This window comes from Crocodylus siamensis, chromosome 11, assembly GCF_052110815.1.
Source record: "Crocodylus siamensis isolate JL-2025a chromosome 11, ASM5211081v1, whole genome shotgun sequence".
NCBI lineage: Eukaryota > Metazoa > Chordata > Crocodylia > Crocodylidae > Crocodylus > Crocodylus siamensis.
The window spans coordinates 53864550-53892167 of NC_143405.1; the positions used below are offsets into that span (position 1 = coordinate 53864550).

The 27618-nt window shown below is 41.2% G+C and overlaps 1 protein-coding gene across 2 annotated transcripts in view; it reads right to left on the reverse strand.

Moving 5' to 3' along the window:
- Positions 1–27618, reverse strand: part of GRM7 (glutamate metabotropic receptor 7) — a 527701-nt gene that overhangs the window by 228302 nt on the left and 271781 nt on the right. For both annotated transcript variants that reach the window (XM_090021043.1, XM_090021044.1), the window contains exons 3-4: positions 26962–27103; positions 25432–25586 (exon numbers count right to left, since the gene is read on the reverse strand). In XM_090021043.1, coding sequence (XP_089877169.1) covers positions 25432–25586; positions 26962–27103 — 297 coding nt within the window. The remainder of the gene's footprint in view (positions 1–25431; positions 25587–26961; positions 27104–27618) is intronic.

Consider the following 27618-nt stretch of genomic DNA (forward strand, 5'->3'; position numbering starts at 1 on the left):
TGCTGCAGTCTGAATAAATGTCTTCCAGGATTGAGGAAGAGAGTTGTGTTAAGTAGGACAACTCCAGGAAAATGGGGCATACAGCTTCTCTCTCTCTCTAGAACCCTGCTCTCAAAAACCTCTTTTGCCACTTCTTAAGAGAGGTTTAAGTCAGATAAGAGGGATGGATGGAAATCTAAACCAGTGCCAATCTGGGCTCTCTCTCTAATATTAATAAACTGTTCTATGTAATTCTACATCTAGAAATTCTCTTACCTCATTTCAGATATAAACAGAGCACCATATTTCAGTGGTGAACAAATACCCTTCTAAAAGCATAAAAAGCCCTACTGTATTACTCAGCTACTGACATGAAAGAATTAGTCCCTGTGCGACATATTTATATCCTATTATGGAGTTAATATTGCCTGGGGTGATATCCTCACTTAGAAGCATATAATTTTTAATCCAACTAAAAAAACCTGCTAGCTTTAATAAGCAAGTTGATTGACTGTATTTATCTACTTTTATCATGAGATCAATCTTGACACCTGGACATTTTAGTCATTCATTTTTTATTTCCCTAAAGATTTCATAAACATTGATTTGTTCAGACATTTTTCTAAAGTTATATCTCATTCCCCTTGGTCACTAACGTGCTTTGAGCACGGGGTGTCAAAAACAGGCAAAATATTCTTTTAAGTGATTTTGTTAGTTCATCAAGGAACTCTGCACTTCGATATTCACTCTTTTTAAAGGAAACAGAAATAGGTACAAATAGGTACAAAGTCCTATGTACCTACAATTTAATTTGTTGTTTTCAGTTTCAAGTTTTCAAAATCAAAATCACCTTCCTAGAAAGTTCTCTCTTTCACAACCTGAATTCATGGTTATTGGTCATTCTAGACAAATACTGTGCTATATTATACTTTCCCATGATTTCAAAGCCTGTAATCATACCGATGTTAACAACACAAGCCAAATGAGAAACAAAAACTGCCCCCTTCTGCTAACTCCCTACAATTCTGCAATTAATACCATTTCATACTTGATTTTTCTTACTCCCTTAGTCCATCTTCTCTGCTTGAGTGCAGCCCATTTCAGAAACAAACAACTCAGACAGATTAAAATGTGTAAATGTAGTCCAATACCCTGCCAGTTTGATTCTTCTAGCCCATTTCTCTTCTTCCTTGCTGTAGCAGATGCTGGAAGCTATAAGGGTATCAGCATACTCCACTTCTCATGGGAAAAAAGAATGACATGTCATTCAGAACTGACTCCTGTGACTGATGAAGAAGTGGCTTTATTTTCAGTCCTTTAGAACTGAAAGTTACATATGATGACGATGGACAGGTGTTACATTTCTACTAAAAGCCTTTTTTCAGTGGAAAAAGAGTATATAGCTGTTCAAGAGCTCCTCCACAAAAAGTTAGATTGGATACCTATTGAGAAAGATCTCCCTTCTCCCAGTCTAACTTGACCAGCTGCACACTTCTCTCCGATGTGGCAGATACTTCCTATCCCACAGTTCCTTCCCCCCAGGGAGAGGGAGGAAAAGAAAGCACCAATAAGCTCCTATCCGCCTAGAAAGGGTTTCCACCATAGCAGAATGCCCCTACCTAACTCCCACTGCTACAGCTCAGCTTGGGGCCATGCAGAGTAAGGCAGGCTGTTGTGCTATGGCCACAAAGCTGCCCACGCCTTGCCACTGCAGCAGAATGACCCCCACACTCCTCTGGATCTGCCAGGAGGAGTGCACGGAGTGGGGGTGCCTGTTTTCCTGTGGAGACCAGGAGGATTCCCACCACAGAAGAAGGCCTCCCCTGTCCCACCAGCTAACTGGTCAGATTGGGGCGGGGGTGAGGGGGAGGCATATTTTCCCAGGGCTCAACTGTCTGTGGCACCTGCTGCCAAGTGACAGCCTCCTCCCTTCCCAGAAAGGGCAGAGGAAAGGCTGTCCATTAACGTCCTCTGTTAAGGGCAGGGGTGGCCCACAAAGCAACCCTCTAGTGCCTCTTTGCTGGAGCGCTCACCTGTGAAGCTCTCCCGCCATGGGGCTGGGATGCATACACGCTAGTTCCCAGACTATCTTTCTAGCATTAAGAATGTCTGGAGCTTATGATTCATGACCCCCCAGGGCAACGGACTGAAGGATGCAACAGAAACGCCAAGGGACTTTGGGGGAAATACAACCAAAACCTAAAGGTGTAAGAATGGGAGGCAAAAAGCACTGAAGGTTTTTGACACTTGAAGGCTATAATCTATTTGTTATAATCAGTTTCTTAGATTAAAATTTACCAATATCACTAGCTAGCCTTCCAATTAACTTATGCATGGTGTGGAGAAAGACATTCCTTCCTGAACAGCATAGAAACGTTTCCTATAAAAACTCCATGTAAAGTATTTGAGGATTTTGTGGGGTATAAGGGTTGTGACAAATTGAAAATAAAATGCTTATCATTCCCAAACTACTGGCTGTTACAGAGTAATTTCCTAGCCTTAAAGCTAGTTGCATGCAAAGAAAATATTACATAGCAAAAATGAAACTGCATCAACTTTGGATAGGCAGATATTTTAATACATACCACATTTTAGTGCATTTCACAGAAATGGCCATAAACAGAACTAGAAAGCTGGGCATGGAATTGTATAATTTGCTTGAAAAAATATGTGTAGGTGTGTGGATAGGCATGTGTATAAATACACAATAGTTTATTCACAGTTTTATGGGATAAGGATTACAACAAAGTTAGGGGAAGCTTGAGAGAAGCTGAAAATGTGACCCCAGCAACCTGGACTCCTATTACTTAGTAATGTTTCCATTATGATGACCTTCATAGGAGGACAATTACACTGCTGGAGTTTAAGTTGCACAATCTTCTCAAGAATATTTTCAGTCAAGCTTGTTGCTTCAGTAGCTCAGGGTAATAGACTATATTCTGGCATTTTTCAAAGATGAAAAACTTGTTTTCCACACTTGAAGACAGATCCCTGACCCCGAAGATGCATGGAGCTGAAACCAACCATCTGAGACAAGAAGACACTTACGGATTCTCATATATTATAAGCAAGTGTTTACATAATATCAATGTGCAAATTAATATACAAGGAGGTTTTAATTAGAGTGGTCCACAGTAGTATAACCTAGACACTGCTTTTCAAATTTAAGTGCTTTATATTTATTGTATATGGAAATGTAGAAGCTAATTAAGTATACGATACTTTTACATATCACACTTTTGATATTGTGTCAATCCACGTCTTTTCTCATTTGCAGGAACATAAATGAACATTTCACTGTAGTAAAAGGCTGAAACTTTCAACTTGTTTGTCTTTGAATATGGATAAGTACTGCTTTGCAGACTTGCTAATTAAGGAGAAGGATAAAAGAAGTAACCAAAGGCTGCACTGCTGATTTACATGCTTATCTAGAGATGGGATAAGTTACAAAAGGCATTGTTCGGGTCTGCACTAAGGGAACAAAAATATCATAAGAACATATCTTCTTTTGGTATTTCAGTACTTTTGCCTCCAATATGTACCAAATCCAGAGAAGCATTAAACAACAAAAAGAAACTAAAACCAATCTTCATTGTAATATTGACTTCTGTTTATAAGGCTAAGATAATATTTAATAGTGAACGGAGGAAAGATGTTTTAAAAGTCATAGTAGCAGATGTGAGGTAATGTGTGTTAAAGTAAATGCATTACTGTTGCCATAAATGTTCTCTCATTGAAAGATTTTAACAGATTTGACCTACTTTTCCTTTGATCCTCAGATCAGCTGTATACTTACCACAAGCCAGGTTAGTTTTTTGGGTTTCTTATCTTAAAACAGCAGAAGTGATAAGCATGTCAATATAATATATAAAGGGCAAATGTGAATTTCCAAATAGAAAACTAGGTGGAAGTAAGTCAATTATGGTACCTGATATTGTTCAGGAGTAAAGGATGACAAAGATGTGTCTGTACATTTGGCTGCCATACATTACAATAAGAGGTTCACATTTCACCTACTAGCTAGGATCCCAGCTAAATGTGTTTAATGGACTAGGGATGCAGGTTTTAGCCCTGTTGGTCTACAGGCAAAAAATATGCAGAACTCTTGGCAGAGGTGATATCTTTTATTAGACCAACTACATAGTGTTTGCAACTATTTAGTTGGTTTAATAAAATATATCACCTCTGCCAAGAGTTCCATATATTTAATGGACTAGACACCTTGTCTAGAAGCAGTAATGTACTTGACATGGTTTGCTACTGCATAATAATGTGATGGGGTGCTCAAAATCCTCAAGAAACTAAGGCTCTCTCAATCTTGGCTTCTTCCTTCCCAAGCACAGATGCTTAGCAGATGGGCTACCATGATGGTTGCCTAGCAGATGGAGAGAAGAGGCTATCTTTAGGCAGGTCTAGCTCTATCAGAGGGCTCAATTTAATTGCAAGGTTCAAGAGATTGTTTTCCATTCATTTTATTTCCTAATTATACCAAGTTATTTTAATTTCTTGTTCTAAAAAGGTAACCCCTGGAAAAAAAGACCTCACTGTCTGCATTGTTTCTTTCCTTTGTAATCATTCTACTGCCTTATGGTACAAGCAGATTGTATCCTCACATTGTGTTTTCACTGCACTTCAGCCTCAAAGCAGGGACCTCATAAAATAAAAATATAAATATTGCAGATGAAGTAAAACGATAGTTTAATCCATAGAGCAAATTCCAAAGGCTTTACTCTGAGCTCTTCATTCAGCCCAAGATACTCCTTAATGTCAAATCTGAGTATTGTATTTACTCAAATCTAAGACGACCCCCCCCAATCAGTTTGGGGGGAAGCCCTCATCTTAGATTCATGTACAAAGCAGAGGGAGGGGGGCAGGCAGCTGCCGTGTGGGCCCAACTCTGGCCTGCTACAGGGATCTGCCACACCCCTGCTTATCCTCTACAGCTTTTGCTCCCCTCTGCTGCCTTTCCTGCCTCCTCTTACTGTTACATGCAGCTAGGCACAGAGCACAAGGAACTCTGCCCCCTGTTTCTCCAACCAGCAGTGCTGACACTGCTGTGTGGCCCAGCAAAGGTGGCACTTCCATAAGCTGTGCTCTGCAAAGGAACAGACCCTGAGCAGCATCTGACAGTATGGGTGGGGGGAGGCAGAGACTGTGAGGAGTGTGGGGAGGAAAGAGACAGACTGGAGATCTTGAGAGGAGAAGCAGAGACTGGGGAGTTGGAGAGAAGGAGCAGAGATTGTGGGGGTACAGGTGGCAGGGATGCAGAAGGCTGCAGGGGGGAGAAGAGAGGATACGGAGACTGCCTGACCTTCCAGCCACTGCTTCCCCTGCTGTAGCAGTTGAGGGGGATGAATTCAAGTCAACCCTCTGATAATTAGATTCTATTCCTGGAAAATTATAACACATGTGTCCATTTTCCATATATCGAATGTAATTATTGGGGGAGGTCGTCTTAAATTCAGGGTCGTCTTAGACTTGAGTAAATATGGTATTTGCCTTAGAGCAGAGGTTGGTAACTTAGAGCCTGTGGGCCAGATCCAGGCTGTGGCATCATTGATTCAACCTGAAGACATGGGCCTTCATTAGTCTTTCGCAGTGGGGGCTTTGAGAGGGCTTTGCTTTCCCATGCCACCATGGGAAATAGCACTAGCTGGGGCTATGTCTGAGCACCTGCCCTCCCATCTGTCTCTGACACAAACTGGGTCAATTCAGTTGACCTTTTAAGGCCCAAAGCCTTAAAAGATTGCCAGCTGCTACCTTAGAGAAACCTTCAAAAAGGACATGGAGAACCTGGAGAGGGTCCAGAGGAGGGCCACTCTTATGGTTGGGGGCCTCCATGGACAGCCCTATGAGGAGAGGCTGAGGGACCTGAATCTCTTCAGTCTCTGCAAGAAGAGACTGAGGGGGGATCTTGTGGCTGCTTACAACCTTATCAGGGGCCACCAGCAGGGACTCGGGGAAAGTCTGCTCACCAGGGCCCCCATTAGAGTCACCAGGAACAATGGCCACAAGCCAAGGGAGGATAGGTTTAGGTTAGATATTAGGAAGAACTACTTCATGGTAAGGGTGGCCAGAGCCTAGAATAGGCTTCCCAGAGAGGTGGTGCTCTCAGCTTCTCTGGAGAACTTCAAGAGGAGACTGAATAGGCACCTGGCTGGGGTCTTATGACCCCTGCCACCCCCAGTGCTCCTTCCTGCCCATGGCGGGGGGTCGGACTAGATGATCTGTCTAGGTCCTTTCCGACTCATTGATTCTATGATTCTATGAACCAGCTTGTCTACTTGAATAAAAACTTTTACTGGTAATTTTATGATAGGGATGGTTTTCCACTAGGTCCTGGACCGACAGTATCAACAGAGGTCAATTAGTGACTTGAACCAGATTCAAAGCAAGATGGTAGTGATAAAAATTGTGTGTCACTTAAGGCAGAGCCCACAAAATCCAGCCCACCTACAGAAGTATATCTTTTAATGGCATCATTGGATTAGAGGTCTCTTCCAGCCCTAAGTTTCTATGATGCTGACATTTCTAGCCAAAAAAAAGAAAAAAGGAAAAAGGAAAACAAAAGAAAGAAATGTAGTTTATTTTGGCTCAGCGCCACAATTCTGACCAAGAAGGAAAGAAGTTTTCTATTCTTAGCTTGCTCACTTGAGGTGCAAGACAGCAAAGATGTGTAAATATGAATGGGGAATGAATACACAGTCAATCTGTCTGTCTTCTTTTCCTGAAGCATAAAAATGGGAGGTTTATATTCAGTATTGTAACAAATCAAATTTACAAATAAATCATTATATTCACTCTTTGCCTTGAGTGAGTTTTGGCTTAGCCACCCAGAAGGTTCAGTAGTCCAGGGTTAAGTGATGGATCCAGTGAATTATATCACTCCCTCCCAGAATTGAAGCTCAAAAGGAGACTGAGGAAAAGTGAAATGGTCCTATGGTGCTTTGATGTGATTGAAGTGTTTGAGAATGGCTCAGCCAAACAACAATGGAAGCTTCTGTTCCTGCAAGTCAAATTGCAATAAAAAAGGTCTAATTGGACATTGCATATTGCCAAATCTGTAGGGCTGCAATCCATACAAAAGCTAACCTAGTTTCCTGAATGTATGGACACTTGGCAGCATATTATAGAATTATTGCCTACTACTTTTTATATAACCATCTCATGAAAGAGTATTTTAGTGCAGTCAGGTTTGCTCGTTGCTGTAAGGTATTATGTAAAAAGAGACTCCGAAAGGGGTTAAAACTATTGGCTGCTCAATCCTCCTAGGTGAGAATGTCAATCTCCAAGGGGACTGTGGATTCTAGAACTCTCCTTCTGCTAACTCGCATGGCGTATCCACCCTCATTTTTTATGCCTGCCCCTTCACAAGGATGGACAGATCTCTCGACAGCATATGCTGACTTTTCCTCCACACTTACCCAAAGGAATGTCTGAAAGCAACACAGGGCTGTTCTCTATGTGCAGTGCTTCTGCCCCCTAGGATACCCACTGAAGCCTTCATGGGGGCTATTCTATTAAGGCTAACTTGTGGGGTGGAAATGCCACAATATAGTATATATTGATGTTTCAGAGTGAGTTTTCTTACCAAAAAACCTTGACATTTGGAAATATCATGAGGTGCTCTTTATCATGTGAAATCATGTTTCTCATTTGCTGATGAAAATATCCTGCCTGAACATGTCCAGTAGGCTCCATATAATATTAAATTCTCTCGAGAAGGAAATACAGTTTAGCAGATGTGATTCAGAATGAAGATTACTGCAGCATCCAGACAGGGGTAAATCTGGATGGGGATTCTATCCTCTTAAATTAGCTGTCCTTGCTATATCAGTCAGATTATTTGTTTCTCACTCTCCTCACCACACATTTATCCAACAACAGATCACGTACTTCAAAGAGGTAAAGCCAGTGGATGAGCCAAGGCTATATCCCATAATGGATGTATATACCATACTGTAAGTAAGAGATATAACCTAATGAGAAAAATGTCTAGATGTGAAATCTCCATATAGTGATCATTCTTGGGATAGGCATGCAAGAACATTGCACTGCTTTGAACAAAATGCTTCCTAACCCAAAAGTAGCAGAAGTCCCTCCACACAGTGCTTCAGGTGGCTTAACTGGCAACTCTGAGTGACAATGACAATTTGTCCCCCTCAACCTAATTAACCTACCACAGGCCCCTGCCACATGTTATACTTAAGATGTGATCAACCAATTAATCACATGTTAAGTTGTGAGTCTGCCACACATTTAATCAATTAATGGTGTGATAAAACAAGGAATAAGCCACAAAGTTATTCCAACAAAGGTGTAATAATTTTGTGGCTGGTTCCTATCACAGCATTAACTGAACATGGGGCAGGTGCTCCCCCATGACTGGAGAGAAGTTTACTGCATAGATGTGGCTTAAGCTTTTCAGGGTCTTTAGAAAACAGGTGGGTTGGGTTTTTGTATTTAGCTTTAATGGACTAAAAAGGTACCTGCAGTCTTCTTTTACATTAAACTATCCTTTTTTGTCCAATCTGAATCACATGCCTAAGCAGGAACACTTCTTCTCATCCCAGTTGGAAAGGGATCCAGGTACATTATACAATCCTTTTCATAAACTTTCCAAGCTCTGTCATAAAAAGAGTTTTTCTTGCTTCCACTCTTCCAGCCAGATATCAGCTGCAGATCTGATTGCTTTCACGGTCATCTTCTGATTTCCAGCTTAGATTTATAGCCAGTTTATACCAATTTGGTCTTCTCCTTCTCTGAAGTAATTTCTATCAGGTGGCATCTCTATTAAAACCAACTTCTTTTTCCTTTGTAGTAAGACAAGTTCAAATTCCCTCTTTTGGATTAGGGAAAGCATGTCTTGATCACACTTTTCCTGGTATTAACCGTCTCTTGCACTGACAGTGGCAGGCAACTCAGAATTGGGAAGATAGGTATTCTACAACACTTTTAAGAAAACCTAAAATCCCAATTATTTATGCCCCATACCAATTAAACTCATAGCATTTAACTAAGTACTAGACCGTAATATAATTGCCTGCTGGTCATCTATTTAAAAGGCTGCATTTTCAGCTGGTCTAGAATAAAGACTATTTTTAAGGAAATCATATTTACAATACAAACACATATGTAGAATATCATGAGAGTATTTGATTTTGGCACATTCAGGCTTCCAGTTTGCATCAAAAGAAGTATTAATTTTGACATTAAACCTCCCAATGACTAAGAGAATAAATCAGATGAGGGCTTAAAAAGAAAAGAAAAGTATGAAAAGGGGCAATGCCTTGAATAAGTTGGAAGGAGGTTAGAAACTACACTAAGTTAAGCCCACCAATTCTACTGCATTAAAATTGCATTTCCTAACCTTCCTATAGCTGCATATTAAAAAGTAATACTCCCCTTAAGCTACTGGCTCTCCAAACTTAGTCAAACTCTCCCCAAAGCCTTCTTTGCAACCTTTTAAAGTTAAGCACTGTATTGCTTCAGAACCACCATACTGAGTATGCAGTTTGTATATACAATTTGGGAATAAGCCCTGTCTGTTTGGCTGGGTCTCAACAGCATTACCATATTTATCAATCTCCTGAGACTGTGCATCACTGCGCAGTGGTAGTTAAGCCAATATTTAATTGCACAGTGCTTTTCATGATGAAGCTGGAAACGGGCAAACCATGAAAGAATGCAAAGAAAAACAAGTGTCATATGAAGCCTGGCTCACTAACATCATTCATGATATATAAGGAGGGCATTCTCTTCTGATGCTCAAATTTGCCTTCTCTCTGGCAAACGTATGCAGACAAACAGTTTTACGGTCCTTCCTCTGCACAATGCAGTAATGTAATCACAATCGAGTCAGTACTAACCCAGGAAGAACAAGATTCCTCAGGAGGCAAGAAGAAATCAAAAGTAGATCTTAACTCACAGAACAACTTTTAAAGATGTCTGAATCAATAAGCAATAAACTTTTGACTGTTGCAAGTGTGTCTCAGATTCCTAGGTAACTGCAACTCTAATTAAATATAAATTAGTAGGTTCCCCAGAACTGGAAAAGATAAATTTCTGTCAAGTTTGCAGACAAAATGCCTTTAAGCGCAGTATGATTAATACATGTCAGAAAAAGAGCCAAATTCTATCAGCATTTGCATCTGTGCAACCCAAGTGTTGTCAATGAGGGGTGACAAACTAAATGTTAAGTTTAACGTTTAGAATCCTGGAAACTGAAAACCTTAAATCAGTGCATAGAAAAGTCTCTCTCAAACATGCAGCAAAGCTGTAGCAACTGAGAACTCCCCCATGCATTAACCCTACCCAACAACTAGGCTAAATACATAGTCAAAAAACCCAATTCAGTCTTTGCAGGTTAGTCAAAGCTACAGACATTCACTTTTGATTCAGGAAATGCAGCCACATGCCTGCAGTAGGTCAGGCCAGAAGCTGTGGGGGGCAGGGCACCAGAGCACGCCTCCCAGCCTACCAGCCACTGCCAAAGAAAAGGGACTGAAACTCCAGCAGGAAGTGGGGTGCCAGGCGGAGAGGAGGGCAACAGCTTAGGAGGGGCTGCCCCAGGCAAAACCCAGATGGGGTTTGAGGCCAGGGCGGGGGTTTAAACCCCATTCCCTGACTAAGGAAGCTGGGCCCGGACCCCAGCCAGTTCCTTTTGAGCCAGCCCAGTTCAGCCCAAAATGGTGGCGGCAGCGACTGGATCACAAGTTGGCCATGGACCCCACATAGCCCTGAATTCATTGAAGATTAAAATGTAGGCCAGGATTGGGCCCCACCATAGGGAAAGCTCTGGTGGACTGCTCCAGGTGGTGTGGACCAGGGGTCCCAGTCCAGATCCCTCCTCCCTGAGTGCTACAGTGCAGGGCTGGGGCCAGGGATTAGTCGTATGTGTGCCCTGCTTGGTTTCTGGCATAAAATAGTTTTGGCTCTGAGCACACTTCCAAGGCGGAGTTGCCCATGAGCATGCTTGTGCCCAACCTGTGTCCATGGGGTATGCAGGCAGAGGGAGTCCTATCTTGGTAGCTCCGGGTTTGCACCCAGGTTGTGCCAATGGAGGGCAGCACTGGGTAGAGCGAGCCGCACCTGCAGGGCAGGCCATGCAGACACTTCCCAAGCTCCAGGAACCGCCAGCAGCTTCAGCTCAGCCTTGACAGTTGGGGTCTGGGCTCCCTGCAGGACAGGGGCCTCTTGGCCTGGCCCAGTCCTAGCGACGGAGAGCATGCTTGTTCTCCTGGGGGCATGGCCTGGCTCACTGCCTCAGTAACATGAAGGCACTCAGGTCCAGTGAGCTGCAAGGTGGTGGCCCTGGCCCAGCCTGGCTCACTCTTTCCCTAGGGGCTCAGCACCAAGTGTGCCAAGCCAAAGAGCAGCCTGGGAGGACATTTCCTTCCCTGAGAGGGAGCTTAGTGCAGTCCATGGTCCCCTGCTGAGCCTGGGCTGGGATGCCTCTCCTGGGCAGCACCCCACAGTCGAGCTGAGTGCCCGGACCAGCCTCAGCCCCTTGGGGTGCAGAAGTGCTGGGCCAGGTTCGGCTCTCTGAGCTGCTGTGATCCCGCTTACCCAGCCCCTCCTTCCCCAGCTCCGTGCCTTCAAGTTATGTGGGATCAGGCCCTGGGCATGGTCAGCCACAGCACACCTTGTGCTTCTGGACTGTGAAAGGCCCAGTCTGCATGTGAAAGTGTGAGTGAGTGTGGGCATTTATGCGAGTGTGTGCATGTGTACATGTTTATGCAACTGTGTGTGCATATGTGAGTGTGCATGAGTGCTTGAGTGTGAGTGACTGCTTGTGTGCTTGAATATGTATACGAGTGTGAGTGTTTGAGTGTGTGCGCTTGAGAGTGTGTATGTGAGTGTGTGTATACACAAGTGCCTGTGTGTTTGTGTTGCTGCCCATCCCCCCCCGTGCCCTGCTCCCCATTCGAGTAGAGAGCAGGGGGCATGGTCAAGCCCCCACCCGGGTCCACCACACTGAGGAAGGAAAGTGTGGGGAGTTTAAACCCCCTCCCTGGCCCTGGACCTCAGCCGGAGTTTGTCTGGGGGGCAGTCCCTCCCAGGCTTTCCTCCCCACCCTATGCCCCTCCCCAAACCCCCACCCCCCTGCTCCAGTGGCAAACAGGGAATAGCCTAGTAGGGGATGTCCCACCCCAAGCAGACCTAGCTGCGGTTCCCAGCCAGGTTCCCACTCCCACCCCGTTGTCAGCCAGCCCTCACTGCTCTGGCTACAGAGCAGAGGGATGATGTCAACCCTGTTCTCTGGAGCACACAGCACAGCCCAACCCAGGGCTGCAAAGCATGCTGGGGGACTCTGATTTAACTTGAGCTGGGAAGGGTTCTGGGACAGAAGTTCCATAAACCAGTTTGACCTAAATCAGTCAAATCTAATACTACATTCAACCAGGTTTATCTTAAACCAGTTTCAGCCATTTTGAAACTGGGTTAAGTGCACTGAGCTTCTGTTCTGTTACAGGTTTAAACCATTTTCTGATCACTTAAACTGGTTTATGTGTAACTTCTGTCCCTAGCCCTGGTGACCAATATGGTGACATTACAATGTCTTTCTACTCCTCCTTTCTCAATGCTCCCTAACTTAGTACTGTTAGCATGAATCTGCCACAAAGGAAAATGCTGAGCAGTTTCAGGGCCTTTTCAGAAGGGAAAAGCGTTAAATATGAATATATAAAGGAGTGTTAGCTTGGGGAGAAATGGAGGCTTAAAGCAGTTATAGTATGAATGAGTAGAATAGGGCGAGTTGTTTCAGGATCTTCCTTCAATTGTGCCCATAAGGATCTAGATTCTTGTTGTTGCTCAGGCTCTCACTCACCTCCCCAGTGTCGCGCACAGACTGTCCAACTCGTCCCATGAATTCCCGCACTTTGTTTCCTCCAGTGTCACCTATCGTCACAACTCTATCACAAGCCTCCTAATATTTGGCATATTGCTTATTTCTAGCATCAAGAGCCTAAGAGAGAATCCGAGCTTTCTTATGCTGTTAAAAAGAAGTTTCTAGCCATCACATAACCAGAAGAAAGCTTATAAATCTGAAAAACGTGCATCCTAAGGTCCAAAACCCAAAACAAAAGAACCCCCAAGTTTTGATTGCTTTATTTTAGAAGAGACCTTGCGATTTATAAGGCAACTTCATGTTGTCTCAGACAAATAACTCAGGAGTTTCGGACAGTTGGCACTGGCCATACTGCCCTTCTGCAAGCCAGCCTGTTATCCAACTTCATCCCGCAAATGGACAAACTGTGCACAAACCAGGCATATCTGTCTCAGTGAAACATACTGGATAAGGGCTATTAGGGCTGCATATGCAATCACATTCAGTATTTTATTAATGTTGGACATTGCTGAATGTCATCTCCAACATTTGCATTTGGATGCTCATCTTGCTGGGATCCTTTGACTTCAGCTGACTTCCTGCCCTTGGGGCAGGGGGCTGGACTTGATGAATTCCCAAGGTTCCTTCCAGCCCCAATGTCTATGAAATCTATGAAATATAAGGAAAGGCAGAATTGAAGGTCTTTGCCTTCGCTAGAATGGAGGAGTGAGGATAAAATGTTTCATGGCCACTGGATTAATGTAATACCAATTTATTCTCCTCTGCTATTCTAAGGCGATATATCTTCAAAGAGAAAATAAATATATACGTTACAATTAACAAAACTGATCCTCAGCCAACTAGCTCAAGCTCAAAACCTGACGTCCTTGTCCAGTGAAACAGATACTTGTCTCAACTGAATAAGGAGTAGGTAAGAAAGGATAAAGATTTGCCCCTAGTAGGTCTCATTGATTAATGAAGATTGATTATCTGAAGCTTAAGATTCATTAAAAAAAACTCTGCTGCTGCTCTGCTCTTGAATAGAAGCTAACATTTTTAAATACTATAATTATCTCATCTTAAATTCAGAAGGTGTTTCATTTTCACTCTGAGACAAGCAATAATGCATACACATGCACAGGACCTGAGTGTTTACATATGTGCATAGCTTAATGTAGTAATTGTAGTGTGTCTTCTCTATAAGAGTAGTGAGGGTTGGGATGGTTTAGAGATGTGGATATTTAATACTCCTTCACTAGTAACTTTGCTTAAGTAGTTATCTTTTCAATGCAAGCAGAAAATGAAAATCAGCCAAAGCTGGAAATAAAAACTAAACAAAACCTCAAGGCTTCAGTTCACCAATAGTTTAGACAGCAAATAGATACAGAGACAACAGAAAAATGTAAAGGTCAATCCTTCATGGAGTTGGGCTGATTTACACCAACTCAAGAATTGCTTCCCTATGTTAACACATGCATGCTTCATGCTTTGTTCTGTTGAGGTTGAGCCACCTTTAACCTCCTCTCTGAGAACTTGACTGAACCGCAAATACAAGTCCACACTGTTAGCCTGCTAGAATTGGATCATTAATCTTAAAATGTGTTTGAATCCCATTGTTTACTTCTATCAAAAGCTTGGAGATTATCTCATGAATGATTGTATTTTGCTAGATTCAGAATAATCAATAATGTATTATATATCTGTCTGCTTTTCTCCTCTTTTAATTCCCTACCTTCTCTCTCTCCCTCCCTCTCTCATACATGCCTTGTCCTCATTTTGTTGTAAGTGGGTATTCATTAAAAACAGATCATGGAGAAGTATGCACAACAAGGAGGATTATTTAAAAAATGAAGAATAGGAACAAGGCATTTCAGACTGTAAAGTCAGTAGCCCAGGTACTGAAGGCAAGAAGAAATGAGCTGTAACATCCATAAAACAATTTTTTGACAGAAAACAAATACTGAAAATAAAAGCCCAGAAACAAGGAGAAGGCCAGCAGAATAATGTGAAGAACAGTTTTTTTACCATTTATCTTTATCTAGATTTAAAAGTAAAGCAAGACAGCTATCATTAAGTTAGCTTCAGTCAATATGAGGAGGAAAATTTGTCTAGAAAATTTAATTGCCTGAAAAATAAAAATAAAAAAGGAAAACGAAAGGAAAGGAAAAAAATAACAAATGTAAGCATTTCCAGAATATACATTTGCTTAGAAAAGTCCAAACAAATCATTAAGTAGCCATAGATGGCCTAAAAACATTGGGCAAGGTCTGGTTATTTTGTGATGCTTCTTTTTTTTTCTTTTTTTTTTACATGGCTTTTGAGTTTGAAGGATTTCAGTTAGCACGTGCTCAGTGCTTTTTCAAAAGAATGCAAATTGAAGGTGTCTCATAATGTCCATGTAAATATGGAGGCACCCAAAATCACTAGTTACTTTGGGACATAGCTAACAAATCAGTATTTCCACAAAAAGTTTGATAATTTTTAAGCCACTATCCACAGGCCAAATCTTGAAGTCCTTATTCAGGATCAAACAGTTAATTACCCTGTGCTTTAAAAACCTTAATGCAGGGAGTGAAGGGGGTGGAGAAAAGCCCACCCTAGTGACTAGAGATTTTGGAAGACCTGCCCAAAGCGCATTTTATAAATCCTAGAGATCCTGATTAAAGGGGCCACTTTAGAGAAAAGATAAATGCTTCCTTTTAAGGCTGGCCATTTCTCTGCTAATTTTCACTGTAATGAGCCATGGTACCTGCTGGTAGGATGAAAGGATGGTAATAAAATACGTTGAAATTCCACCATCCAACCCTGACCCTAATATACTTTCCACTTTCATTCTCTCCTTCCCTGAATTCCAGAGAGGCCCAGTTAAAACCCAGCCTTATACGTCTATTCTTCCTTGTACTGCTAAAGATAACAATGAAAGGTAGAGGAGTCATCTAGAGGGCCTAGAGGAGTTTCACACAACACCAAATTTACTCAAGTATAAGATGACCCTGATTATAAGACGACCGCCCAATAATTTGATTCCATATATGGAAAGGCATACATTTAACATTATTTTCCAGATATATAATCTAATTAACAGAGGTTTGTCTTGAATTTGTCCTCCTCCAACTGGTACAGCAGAGAAAATATATCGGGGGGAGGGAGGGGGAGTGTTCTCCCCCTGAAGCTCCTTCCTCCCCCATTACTGTCAGATCCTGAGAAACACATTTGAAAAAACTGACCTTAAAATAAAACACTCAGAAATGATGTCTTCACCCACAAATGATGCATTTTACCTTTTTAGAAACTGCTGTAAGTTTTAACACAGGTACTCCATAAACACTTTTAAGTGGCACTTTAAGCACACACTTAGAGTACAAGCTTTTTCTTTTTTTTCTTTTTGCAAATATATATATTCCTAGAGACAGTGAGAGAGAGAGTGAGTGAGCGAGATTTCTACCAAAATTGTTCTGTGGTCACTACGGCTCACCTGACAGTCCAAAACACATTGTTGCCGTTACATCATACACATTCCCATCACCGTATCTGCACTGCGCACCCACACTCCTGCAAGTCCACGTGCATATTAGTCCAAAGCCAAAAGGTTCATCATTTACCATATAGTTCATAGGGCTGGGCCCCAGCAGAGTCAACAATGTTTCAAGCCATGGTGATCTCACAGCTCAGCACAGACCAGTATGTGTGTGTATTCCAGATATCCCCCACAAGGGAGCCATGTGCCAAATACCACCCTCCCCCCCCACCATGACTGGAACATGGTATTCTTGTCACAAGTACTAGGATCTTGCAAAAATGTATGTGTAGATGAGGTGTGCGGCAAACTAGTATGGCTTCACCTCATGGAGGGCAGGGCCACACTAAACTGTGTGGGGTAAACTGTATGGGGCCCCATTTGATAGTGTCTGCCAGACATCTAAGGCTGGTGAAGAAACAGGATTCCTTGGAAATGGGAAAGAAAGGTGCAGCTCAGCTGTGGGAGTGAAGAGGAAGTCAAAATATATGCAGTGTACGATCACCATGACTTGAAAAAGAATAGGTGCAGAGGTGGACTACATGTAATGGGTAGTACCATGTATCTGATTTAGATGGGCTGCACTGACCTATCCTTGCATCTTACATCTCCGTATCTCCATCTTTTGTCTAAGATCAAGCATTCAGAGGAGAGTGTGTCAGGGCTCTCTTGGTACCAAGTTGGTATTTGAGTACCTCTAGGCCTGGTGACAGCTCCCTGTGGAAGGAACACCTGCCTGTTTTTAGCTCCCCCCCACCTCCGAAAAGAAAAGAAAAGAAAAGAAAAGTTCCCATCAGCATGTTTTTCCCATATGGGCCATGAACTTCATAGTCATACTCAGTGTTGGCTCTATTTAATCAGCTTCATTGTTGGTTTCTATTACTGAGCACACATGGCTTTCAGCAGTAATTCAAAGACAGACATTTAAAAGGGGTTGACCTTGTAGACAAATGCAAGACAAGGGGCTTTTTTCCCTTGTGTTGATTCGAGGGGGAACACATCTTATACTTGAGTAAATAAAGTAATCAAAGACTCAGGGTTTGATAGAGGTGGCAAGTTAAAGCTTATAGTAAATACAGTAATCAAAGACTCTGGTTAAAACAAAAGGGCAACAAATGCCTTTTTTCCCCCACAGTCTACACACCACCCTGTCTTCACAGCAGGTTTAGGTGGACCTGAACAGGCAAATATTTTGCATACCTCTAGTATTTAAAATGTGCCATCGTTAATTCAACAACAAGTCAATACAGAGCTATTCTAACATGATCAAATCCAGTTTTCCTTCCTTCCCTTGTGGCCGGATGCTTTCATCTTGCTGGCAGAAAGAAATGCTTTGCCTCCAGGAACAGAGTTTAAAAACTCATCACTTAAAAATTATTATCTGACAGGAAGAACTTAAATGGATGTCTGAACCAGTAGTGTTATCATCTCTAATCAGAGGGTCATCCTGCTAGCTCCCATATATATGTATATGGTATAATAAAGATAGCTACCCCTGGCCGTTAGAAAGTATAATTAGATTTTGGTATCATCCTGATAACAAGAAGGTGGAAAGCTTTAAAGTTTATTATATCTAGTGAAAAATGAAGAGGTAAAGTGGCAGTCATGTTTTTAAAGGTCAGCGTGTGATTAAAAAGGATAGCGGGGAAGTTCATTTAAATTTATAAAGGCATACTTGTTGAGGTTGTTAGCCTTTGCATGAATACTCGGACTCCATATCTGGAATTTTATAGAGACACCCTGACCTACGTGAATCCAATGTGAGTTCTTACGCTGTGTTAATTTTTATTTTTTGTTTGGCCCTTGCACTTCTGGGAATTCAAATAAAAAATGTTGCAAATGTAAAATTTTCTCCTGAACTGTACCTGCTTGTAAAGTACTTCTCCATGTACACCAATTTGTAAGGCAGAAAGTAAGCGTAGCCCAACTGAGTTGCAAAAACAACATCCTTGTTTTTCTCTCACTCAACCTTTGTGTTGGCTTTCTACAAACCCTACATTTCTCTAATGCTGCTTGAGCAGGCTTTATACATTTGTCTGGATATCTCTTATCTCCACTCTGACCGGTATCACATTATTAGTACTTCTAAGTACTGTGTTTACCTTAGCTCTACTTACACATCACAAACATTCCTGCCTCTTTGCTCTTTTTTCATTCCTTAGCATTGTTTTCTCTCTGCTCTTTCAACTAATTTTGCCAAGCAAGTCGTTTCTTCAGCACAAAACACTTACCTTTTTTCTTAGGCATCTGAAGAACCTGGGAAAGAATGAGATTGTTTTTGGAGGACAAACATACAGGGGACTAAATAAGAGACAACTGATTTGGGTTTCGGGTGGGTGTTACTGCCATTTGGTTTCTGTTGCATGGTTACTTTAGCTCACATCAAAGTCAACCACATCAGCAGAGGGATAGCATTCTTATGCTGTTATACCAAACAGAAAATAAATAATAGTGAAGAGGGCAGACCTCATACCATTCTGAATCTCACTAGAAAACACATTTCCTTTACCTTCTGCCACTGATAGTCACCATGGCTGTTTTTTGACGAGTATGCACATTTGGTTTCCTGGGTACAACTAGCGGCAACACACCTTGTACTGCCACTACTTGTCCCCTGGGAATGCCTGCGCCATGTAAACTCTGGCATGTGACAGGTTACCCTGGGTGGGGTAAAGGAGGCTGAGGCCAGCACTGGGCTAGTTCCAGCAGCCTTACCAGGGGTCCTAGGGGCCTCCTGGGGCTGCAGCAATGGCAATCCCGACATTCAGATCCCGGCCAGCAACCACAGCATGGCTCTGGCCGACCAGCCTCCAGTTTTTAGCCGTCCCTGTTGCCCCCGCTTGCCCCCCTTTTTTTGCATGCTTTTTTTGACCCCTGGATATACCCCAAGACACTACTGGAGAGAAAGAGTACACAAAAGGAGACCAGAGACTATTCTCCCTTACACACACACAAGTGGTTATGCCTATGGTATCAAAAATCTGAAGTAGTGTGTGCATTCCTGTAAATAGAAACACACGGGCTCCAGACCAAATATGTGTGTTAATTATTTCCTGAGAGCATGAGGACAGATTCCCTTGTTATCCAAGAGCTCAGAGTAACCAGATTTGGGGGCTTTTTGGTCAGAGTTAGGTATGGATACCTGGGGGGTCAATATCTAATACCTCTAATTAAAATATTTTTCAAGTTCACCTTTTTTATGAAGTGTGTACTCTTTAAGTGTGCACTCCCACTGGCTCATGGTCTACTGCAATTATTTAAATCAGATGTGACTTTATCCTTTCAGCATAATTACATCCAACACAACTGGGCTATATTAAGACTGACTCAAGCTGACTGTATTCAGTTCATGTAATGGTTTCTTAAATCACCCCATGGGACAGTGGCAAAGAAAATCTCGTCTCATGAGTGATGTCAAGCAATCAAACAAAGATTTAATTATCTGGGGACCTATCCTGCCATATGCCAAGTGCTCTAAACTTCCTCCTATGGCCAGAGCATGTTCTTATAACCAGGGTATATTGGGGACGCTCTGTAAATGAAGTTGAGGGTATTTTAAGCAGGATATAATTACATACATTTGCATGTTGATAACTTTTTTATTTCACAGTTTGTGTTAAGAGGTTATGATTTTAAGGGAAGAGATGATTAAAAAAAAATTAATATCTTACCAATAGGTCTATGCTACAAGATATTGAAAGTTCAGGAAGCATAGATTTATTTTCGTATAGAGGTAAGATTTAACGTTTGCCTACTTGCGTAATTTTTTCTTTGACAAGTGAGAGAAAGAAGCTACTGGCATCCCATATTGAAGAATAAGATATTCTCATGTTATCAGCAACAAACACCATCAGAAGAAACAGCAGCAGAGAAGCATGTTTCTACTGAAGCTGGTGAAAAATGCTCTCTAAGGTTTCAAAGGTAAACTCTCCATGGGGATCAGAAGAATGAAAATTTGCGGAGGCATGAGGTCTGGATCTTTTCAGGAAGTAAAGCAGTTATGGTGCAGAAGGAAGAGAAATGACTGAAATGTAAGATCCCCTTACCTTTATGATCTGACATAAAATATGAGTAACACTGAATACTATGTAGGCATCCTCCATAGTAAGTCATTTACCTATCCTTTTCATGTTCAAGTGCCTGTATCTCCAAAGATTTGTGAAATACGAATTATTAGTGGGAAAATTTGGCCATAAAGTGTACTTATACAGCATTATCCTGCTATTGTGAGCAGCTCTGATGCAACTCTAATGTACAATGATAGCTAATACTTACCATTGGCCCAACTAGGAACTCAAACCATGCTCCCTGCCCCTTTTTTGTTTTGTTGTTGTTGTTTTTTTTGAAGATATGAAATAAAACATGACATCAGTTGCCAGGGCCAGACACCTCTTTGTGATTCACTTTTTTATGCCATGTAAAAAGGTAAAACTATTCCAACATTAAATTGATGGGTCTGCGTTTCCTGTAACTGGTCTGTAGAATTTCATTTTAGGAGCTAATGAAGAAATCTTGCCAAACGCCAAGCAAAGCCTAACGTCAAAGCTTTGGGGCAGGACCACAGTAGGTCAAGGATGGGGTCTTCTGCTATTGGATGAGTCACAGCAAAGCAACTACTGCACCTCAGCTCCCCAATTAAGATTGTCCAGCCCAATGGTTCTTCATTCCTAACATGTCATGGAATAAAACTACACTGAATCCTATCCTTTATATCCCAATTAACCAAACTGTTCTAACACATACTTAACTCCTTCTCTATTAAACATAGGCTTAAGTCTCATTGACCTCAATGAGAGTTAAGCAAGTGCTTAATGTTTTCTTGAATCAGTGCATAAGAGTCCTAAAGCTAAGTGCAGCACTTTTTACATAACACTTCATAAAAAGTAGATTGTGCTAGGCATGATACTGTTCAAGATAAGATCCTTCAGGGCAAATACAGCTGCATTTTATCAATTTAGTTTCCTTTCTATCAATTTAGATGGAAAAATCTCGGCTTCTTATTTTATTTATTTATTTATCGTCAGAAGAAATGAGCTGGTAAACTTGTGGGAGCAGATGCTCTCTGCTAGATGATAAAAAGATGACATTAAAATGTCTGTTCTCATTTCACTTAGTCTCGTAACTAAATGATAACAATGACAACATAAAAAGATATGCAGAAGCCAAATTTATAAATCTGGAGAGCTTTCATGGTAAGGCATATACAATCACACACAAAAGTAATACTTTCACCAAACAAAAAATAATGCTATGTAAAAAAAGAATGGTATCCTGTAATTAACAGAATTCACAGCGTTTACCCCGATACATCAAATATGAACGTATAGCGGGTTGAAAAGGAGACACTCTTAGCCTTGGAAAACTGCTTTGTAGAAGGAAAATTATTCACTATGAAAGTTTTAAGAGCCGTTTTGAAATGACAATGTACAAGTTGCCTTAGAAAGGGAGAAGCCGGATTTGTTCCTCCTCCTTATCCAATTTTTTTTCTGCCCTCTCAGAAGAAGTAAGCAGATGGCAAATGCAGACAGTAATTAGGGATGGACAAAATGGATTGAATAAAGGAAGAGTTGACATGCACCTTTCCAGGCGATTAGAGTTTGTTCATGAAACATTTGATATTGATGAGGTTGATCTTATTTCTGAATGTTTGAGAATCTCTGTGACCTTCTCGCTCTTTATCCAAAGCAAAAGTATCATTATGATCGTGGCAGCGAATTTCAGCTATTTTCATTCTTTCTTTTTACACAGAAGGACCTACTAGAAATCCTGTGAAAATCTATGTTCTAGTGACCAACTTCAAAGCAAGAGAAGTTCTGAAAAGCTTGCAAAGTTTATGATTCTTATAACAGTATTGAGTTGCGCCTTCCACTCTACTGATGTTCATCTACCACTGGTGGCAATACTATTAGATTTGAAACTCTAGAACATTTTATTCTGTATTTCCATTTATATCGTGTAATCTCATTGGGTGCATCTACACATGCCATTAAAGCAATGTGATATACTCCAGCACAAACTGTGCTGGAATTTATCATGGCTGGAATTTATCGTGTGCTGGAATTTATTTATAATGTCACATGAAGATGCTCAAACTGCGGTGGTCCAGGATGCACATTCAGATGCTACACACAGCACAGGGATCACAGCAATTTGAGCCAGGGTGGAGCAGCAAGGGGTTGAGCTGGGGCTAGGGGAGTCAGTCCCATGCTCTGGGAGGAAGTGGCAGAGGGACTGGCTGGGGCACAGGAGCACTCCAGCATGCAGAGCACTGTGGCTAGGAGGCAGGCAGGGGTCTGGGCCCCTGCTGCCTGGGGTGACCAGGTGCAATGTACACCCTGGGTCAATGCTTACATATGTGGTTAGGCAGTTATTTTCACTGCCGTGATATAGCACCGTTTCTGACAGTACTATCTGATGGTGGCAAAAATTGATTTGCTGCAGTCTAATAGCAACACATGTGTAGACTATGATGCTTTACACCACCACTGCAAATTACTTTACTGCGTAGTTAAGCACACATGTAGATGCACCCACTGAAAAGCAATACTATTTTACTTCTCATTGTAATGTAATATGCACTCCTTCAGTATCAGTATTAACTTACAGCACATACAACATATGAAGGATAAGCCTGCATGCACCTTATTGATGCTATCAGGAACACGACCTTAAGAACTACTATTTTAAGTGGTCATGTGAATTTCTCAACTGAGCCATCATGGTGGAAGTGACCAGTGCGTCCCCCAGGGTTCAGTGCTCGGACCAGTGCTCTTCAACATGTTCATCAACAATTTGGATTCAGGTATTATAAGCAATCTGGTGAAGTTCACTGACAACACCAAACTATGGGGGGGCGTGATCATTCTTGAAGACAGCTTGGTAATACAGGCTGACTTGGACAGGCTAGTGAAGTGGGCGGACCTCAACCTGATGTCATTTAATATAGAGAAATGTAAAGTGCTCTAGCTGGGGAGAAATAACCCACAACACACTTACAGGCTCAGCAGTGCTATGCTTGCCAGCACCACAACTGAACAAGACCTGGGTGTCATGACTGACAACAAAATGAACGTAAGACACCAATGCAATACCATAGCTGGCAGAGCTAATTAAGCACTGGCATGCATCAACCGAGGCATCTCAAGCATGACTAAGGATGTCATTCTCCCACTCTACCCGGCCTTGGTGAGACCAGAACTGGAGTACTGCATCCAGTCCTGTGCGCCACACTTCAGGAAGGATGTCAAGAAGCTCAAGAGAGTCTGAAGGAGGGCCACGTGCATAATTACAGGCCTGGAGACCAAGACATATGAGGAAAGGGCTAGGGAGGGATTGTTCAGCCTGTTGAAGAGAAGCCTCAGGGAGGACTTGGTGGCAGCCTGTAAGTATAGCAAGGGTGTACATCAGGACCTGGGGGAGCACCTGTTCACCAAGCCCCCCCAGGGGTAGACAAGAAATAATATGCACAAGCTGATTGCGATCGCTTCAGGCTAGACATAGGAAAAACTTCTTTACAAGGTGAGTGCCAAGGGTTTGGAACAGAGGTGGTATAGTCATCCAACCTGGCGATCTTCAAAAAACATCCTGATGCCCATTTTGCTGGGGTCATCTGACCCCAGCAGTCTTTCCTGCCCAAGTGCAGGGGGGCTGGACCTGATGATCTGTAAGGTCCCTTCCAGCCCCTAACATCTGTGAAACTATGAAACCAACATCATAGGCAAAAGCTTAATTCCAATTCTGACAAGTAATAGAAGGCAAAGTGGGCACAACTTTTTTTCAGATACATTCACTGGGCTGACATTTTAAAATGTGGCTTTAAGATGTTAAATGCTCTGTTGTTTCCAATAGACCATTCAGTGTTTTCAATTGCATCTAATGTGTATAACGTATGGACCGTAAAGATACTATTTTAAAATACCAAAAACTCTTTCATACATATTACTATTGTGGTTTTCTACTTACTTTTCTATACCTTTGGTGCAGTGTGTTAGAAATATCCCAGGGATACTATGTAGACAGCACAAAGGTGATTGAAATTGCCTAGTTTTCACATGCAATATACCCCCAGTGTCTATCTATTTCAGGTATTTATGAAAATGAAAGGCTGAAGTGCATTATAGTTCTAAGAAGAATAATTAATAAGGTAGTAGTGTAGCTGGAGTAAAAAGACAGGCAAATATTTGATCTTCCTTTGAGTCAAGACGTGGGAGCTCATTTTAATGTGTGAAACGTTCCACAGATTCTTAGGAGACCTGGCCTGACAGACAAGGAATACAAAGCCATGTACCAACAGAGGAGTTCTTTTTCTTTGCTTAGTGTCTCCTTTATAAAAGAACTTTTCTTTTCAAATTAAATTAGAACATGAATTCTAATCATCAAGTTTTGTTAGCCCAGAAGGATGCCAATTAGGTTTCTAAACATCTGTATAGACAAAGGGGGTAACAAAGAAATGATGGTTTAGAAAGTAAAAACATAGAGGGGAAAAATTATAGGGAAACAGAGAAGAAAATCACGTCTAGAAATGTGTGTACACACAAACACACATAGTTAATATATGTTTACGTGTGCATGGGTTAAACAGTGTTTATGAATGTATGTTCATACATGGTATATCTGTGTAAGTCTCCCTGAATGTTTTTGATGTATTTGACTTACCATGACAAAACTGAAATATAATTAGAGAGAAAAAAGTTTTGCCTTCCTAAAAACTATATAATCAGAGCTATATATAAACATATAATATGTAAAGATTTTATTCTTGTTTCCATTATTTTGCTTCCTTTTAGTGGTGATAATACTCTGTACAATCAACAAGCTACTATGTTATGATAAGCATGAAAATAAATGCCAAGAGTTTTGCAACTGAGGAATAAACTTTGATACTGTAATTTGAATCCCAGATCCCAGGAAAACCTAAGGGAATTTAGACAAGTGAATTTGCGTTGAATTGTAAATCATGTCATAAATATATATTTACAACCACAACAAATCTGCTTGTTCACATGCATATTGATGGTTGCATATTGGTTAGCTATCAATAATACTCCATGGACTGAGGAAAAATATAAGACATTATGACAAAAGATGATGAAAATAGATTTCTTACCCTCTATGGTTGCTCTCTTAGGCAGAATGGTGATTGCTCCCTCTGCAATGTCTTCTTGCTGAACCAATGGACTCATTTTGGAGCCCCAAGTATCTGATCCCACCCAGAGAAAATGACCAACTTGATCAGCCCTTTTAGCCGCTGCAAGGATTTGTCTGTGGATAGGAACATTTTAATTCACATTAGAATGCAAAATGAAAGGGAACTGGATTTAATTGCCCAGGAATAACAACAAACAGGGCAAAATTGCTGAATGAGCAGAAATAATGTATTCCTGTAACTAAAACTGAGCTTAGGAATTTAACTGTCTATATAACGATGATGCATTAAGACGAAACTGCCTCTCCTTTTTTCTTCGGTTTGTATTCTTGGAGTGAAATCCTGGCTTCACTGAAGTCCATGGGAATTTTTACATTGATTTTACTAGAGGCAGGTTCATCCCAACTTTTATTGTTGCTGTTGTTAAATCTGAATGTTATTTTGCATACTTAAATCATTTAAAAACAGTCAGCAACACTAGAGCTCGCTGGTAATTTAGAGATTACTTCACAGAGGACTTCAAAAACAACAAATGCATTTCTCATGAAGGGTAAATGGAAACTTCCTTGCTTTTAAATTATATTCATATCATCCTGAAAAGCAAATGAAACCTGGTCTGTAAAGTTACTACTGAACAGCCAAGTCATTGTAAAACTAATAACAGCAATTAGTCTAGCAAACACATGATTAATTAATTACAAATACTTAGCCTGAGCAGTATTTCTATGATTGTTATCACTGTAGCATATATATCCATCCAAGGATCTCCCAGTGTTTTACATGCTGTAATTAAATCTCATAATATCTCAGGGCACTTATGAAAAAACACGGCTGTGGCATTCCAAAGGGGTCTGCCACTGGCTGTTTCTGGACAGCAGCACCAGTAGCAGGATGTCAAAATTGTCAATGGGCACATACTGGCAGTTCCCAAGTCTTGGCATAGGAGATAGTAGCCTAAGAAATATGGGTAGTTTTTGCCTCAGTCTTACAGCATCCTAGACACTTGCAAGAATCAGTCACTTTTCTCCATAATGTTTAGCAGACAGAGTCCTCTGAGCAAAAGTCTACTTCTGCACAAATGAATGAACAAGCAGCAATACTGTACATTATTTTGCTTACAACAACAGCATTATGAGGTTATGATATTAAACATGAGAAACACACGGGGTAAAAGTTGGCACCGTTTAGATTAATCTTTAAGATCCTGCACCTTTTCTGAAGCTGAATTTGAAACTCTAATCACATCTCACATCATAAAGTTTTCTTTCAGAAGAGCAGAAATGCGTACAAGGAAATGCTTTTACCCAATACAGGTTTAGTGAAACATACCATACATTTTTTTCTGATATTTCTGTGGAAAAGGTATCATCCTTGATTGTATAGTGTCTTTCAAACACATCACTGTTTCATTGCACTGCACATTCTTACTTGCTTTGTCTGCTCCATAAAGCCATCAAGCACAAATTAATTAATTCCCTCAGTCATCCTTACTTTATGTCCTCATCATTGGCAAAAATAACGATGGCCCTGGCGTTGGGAGTTTCTAGGAGCTGCTTGATAATTTTATCAAAGTCGATATTCTTGTCTTTGCGATCCTGTGGGATTTTCAGTGACTGAGCAATGCAGAGCCCACCTGTTAAAAACAAGAAGAAGAAAAAAAAGCAAAAATTTGTAAATGAAGAACAAGGAAAGAGAGATATAAGTACAGGGGGGACAAGAGGGAGGGAATTACTACTTGATTCTGATCTTTTGAGAAAACTGTTAAGCTTCATGGTAAGTCTAGAAAGCTCTTTAAGGGGAGGGAATGGCATTTGTGTGTTTATTTTTAATCTAGTAAGTGTTTGCTACTTGATAGGATGCATACAGTACTCAGGGCTGAGTAAAGCCACAAATGGACAGAACAGACCAGGGAAGTAGAAAGGTGATGAAACTGTACAAGCTCAAACAGGTTTAAATAAAGAAGAGACTGAAAAGCAAGCCATGTTGACCAAAAAATAGACAAGTAAAATACACAGCAACTTTATTTGGCATAGCACCTTGGAACTGAATAAATAGAAGGGAAATAGAGAGAAACTGCTCTCGCTGGATAAGCTGAAATAGGAATGATAGAGAAATTAAGCTATTATCAATAAAGAATGTGATTATGCA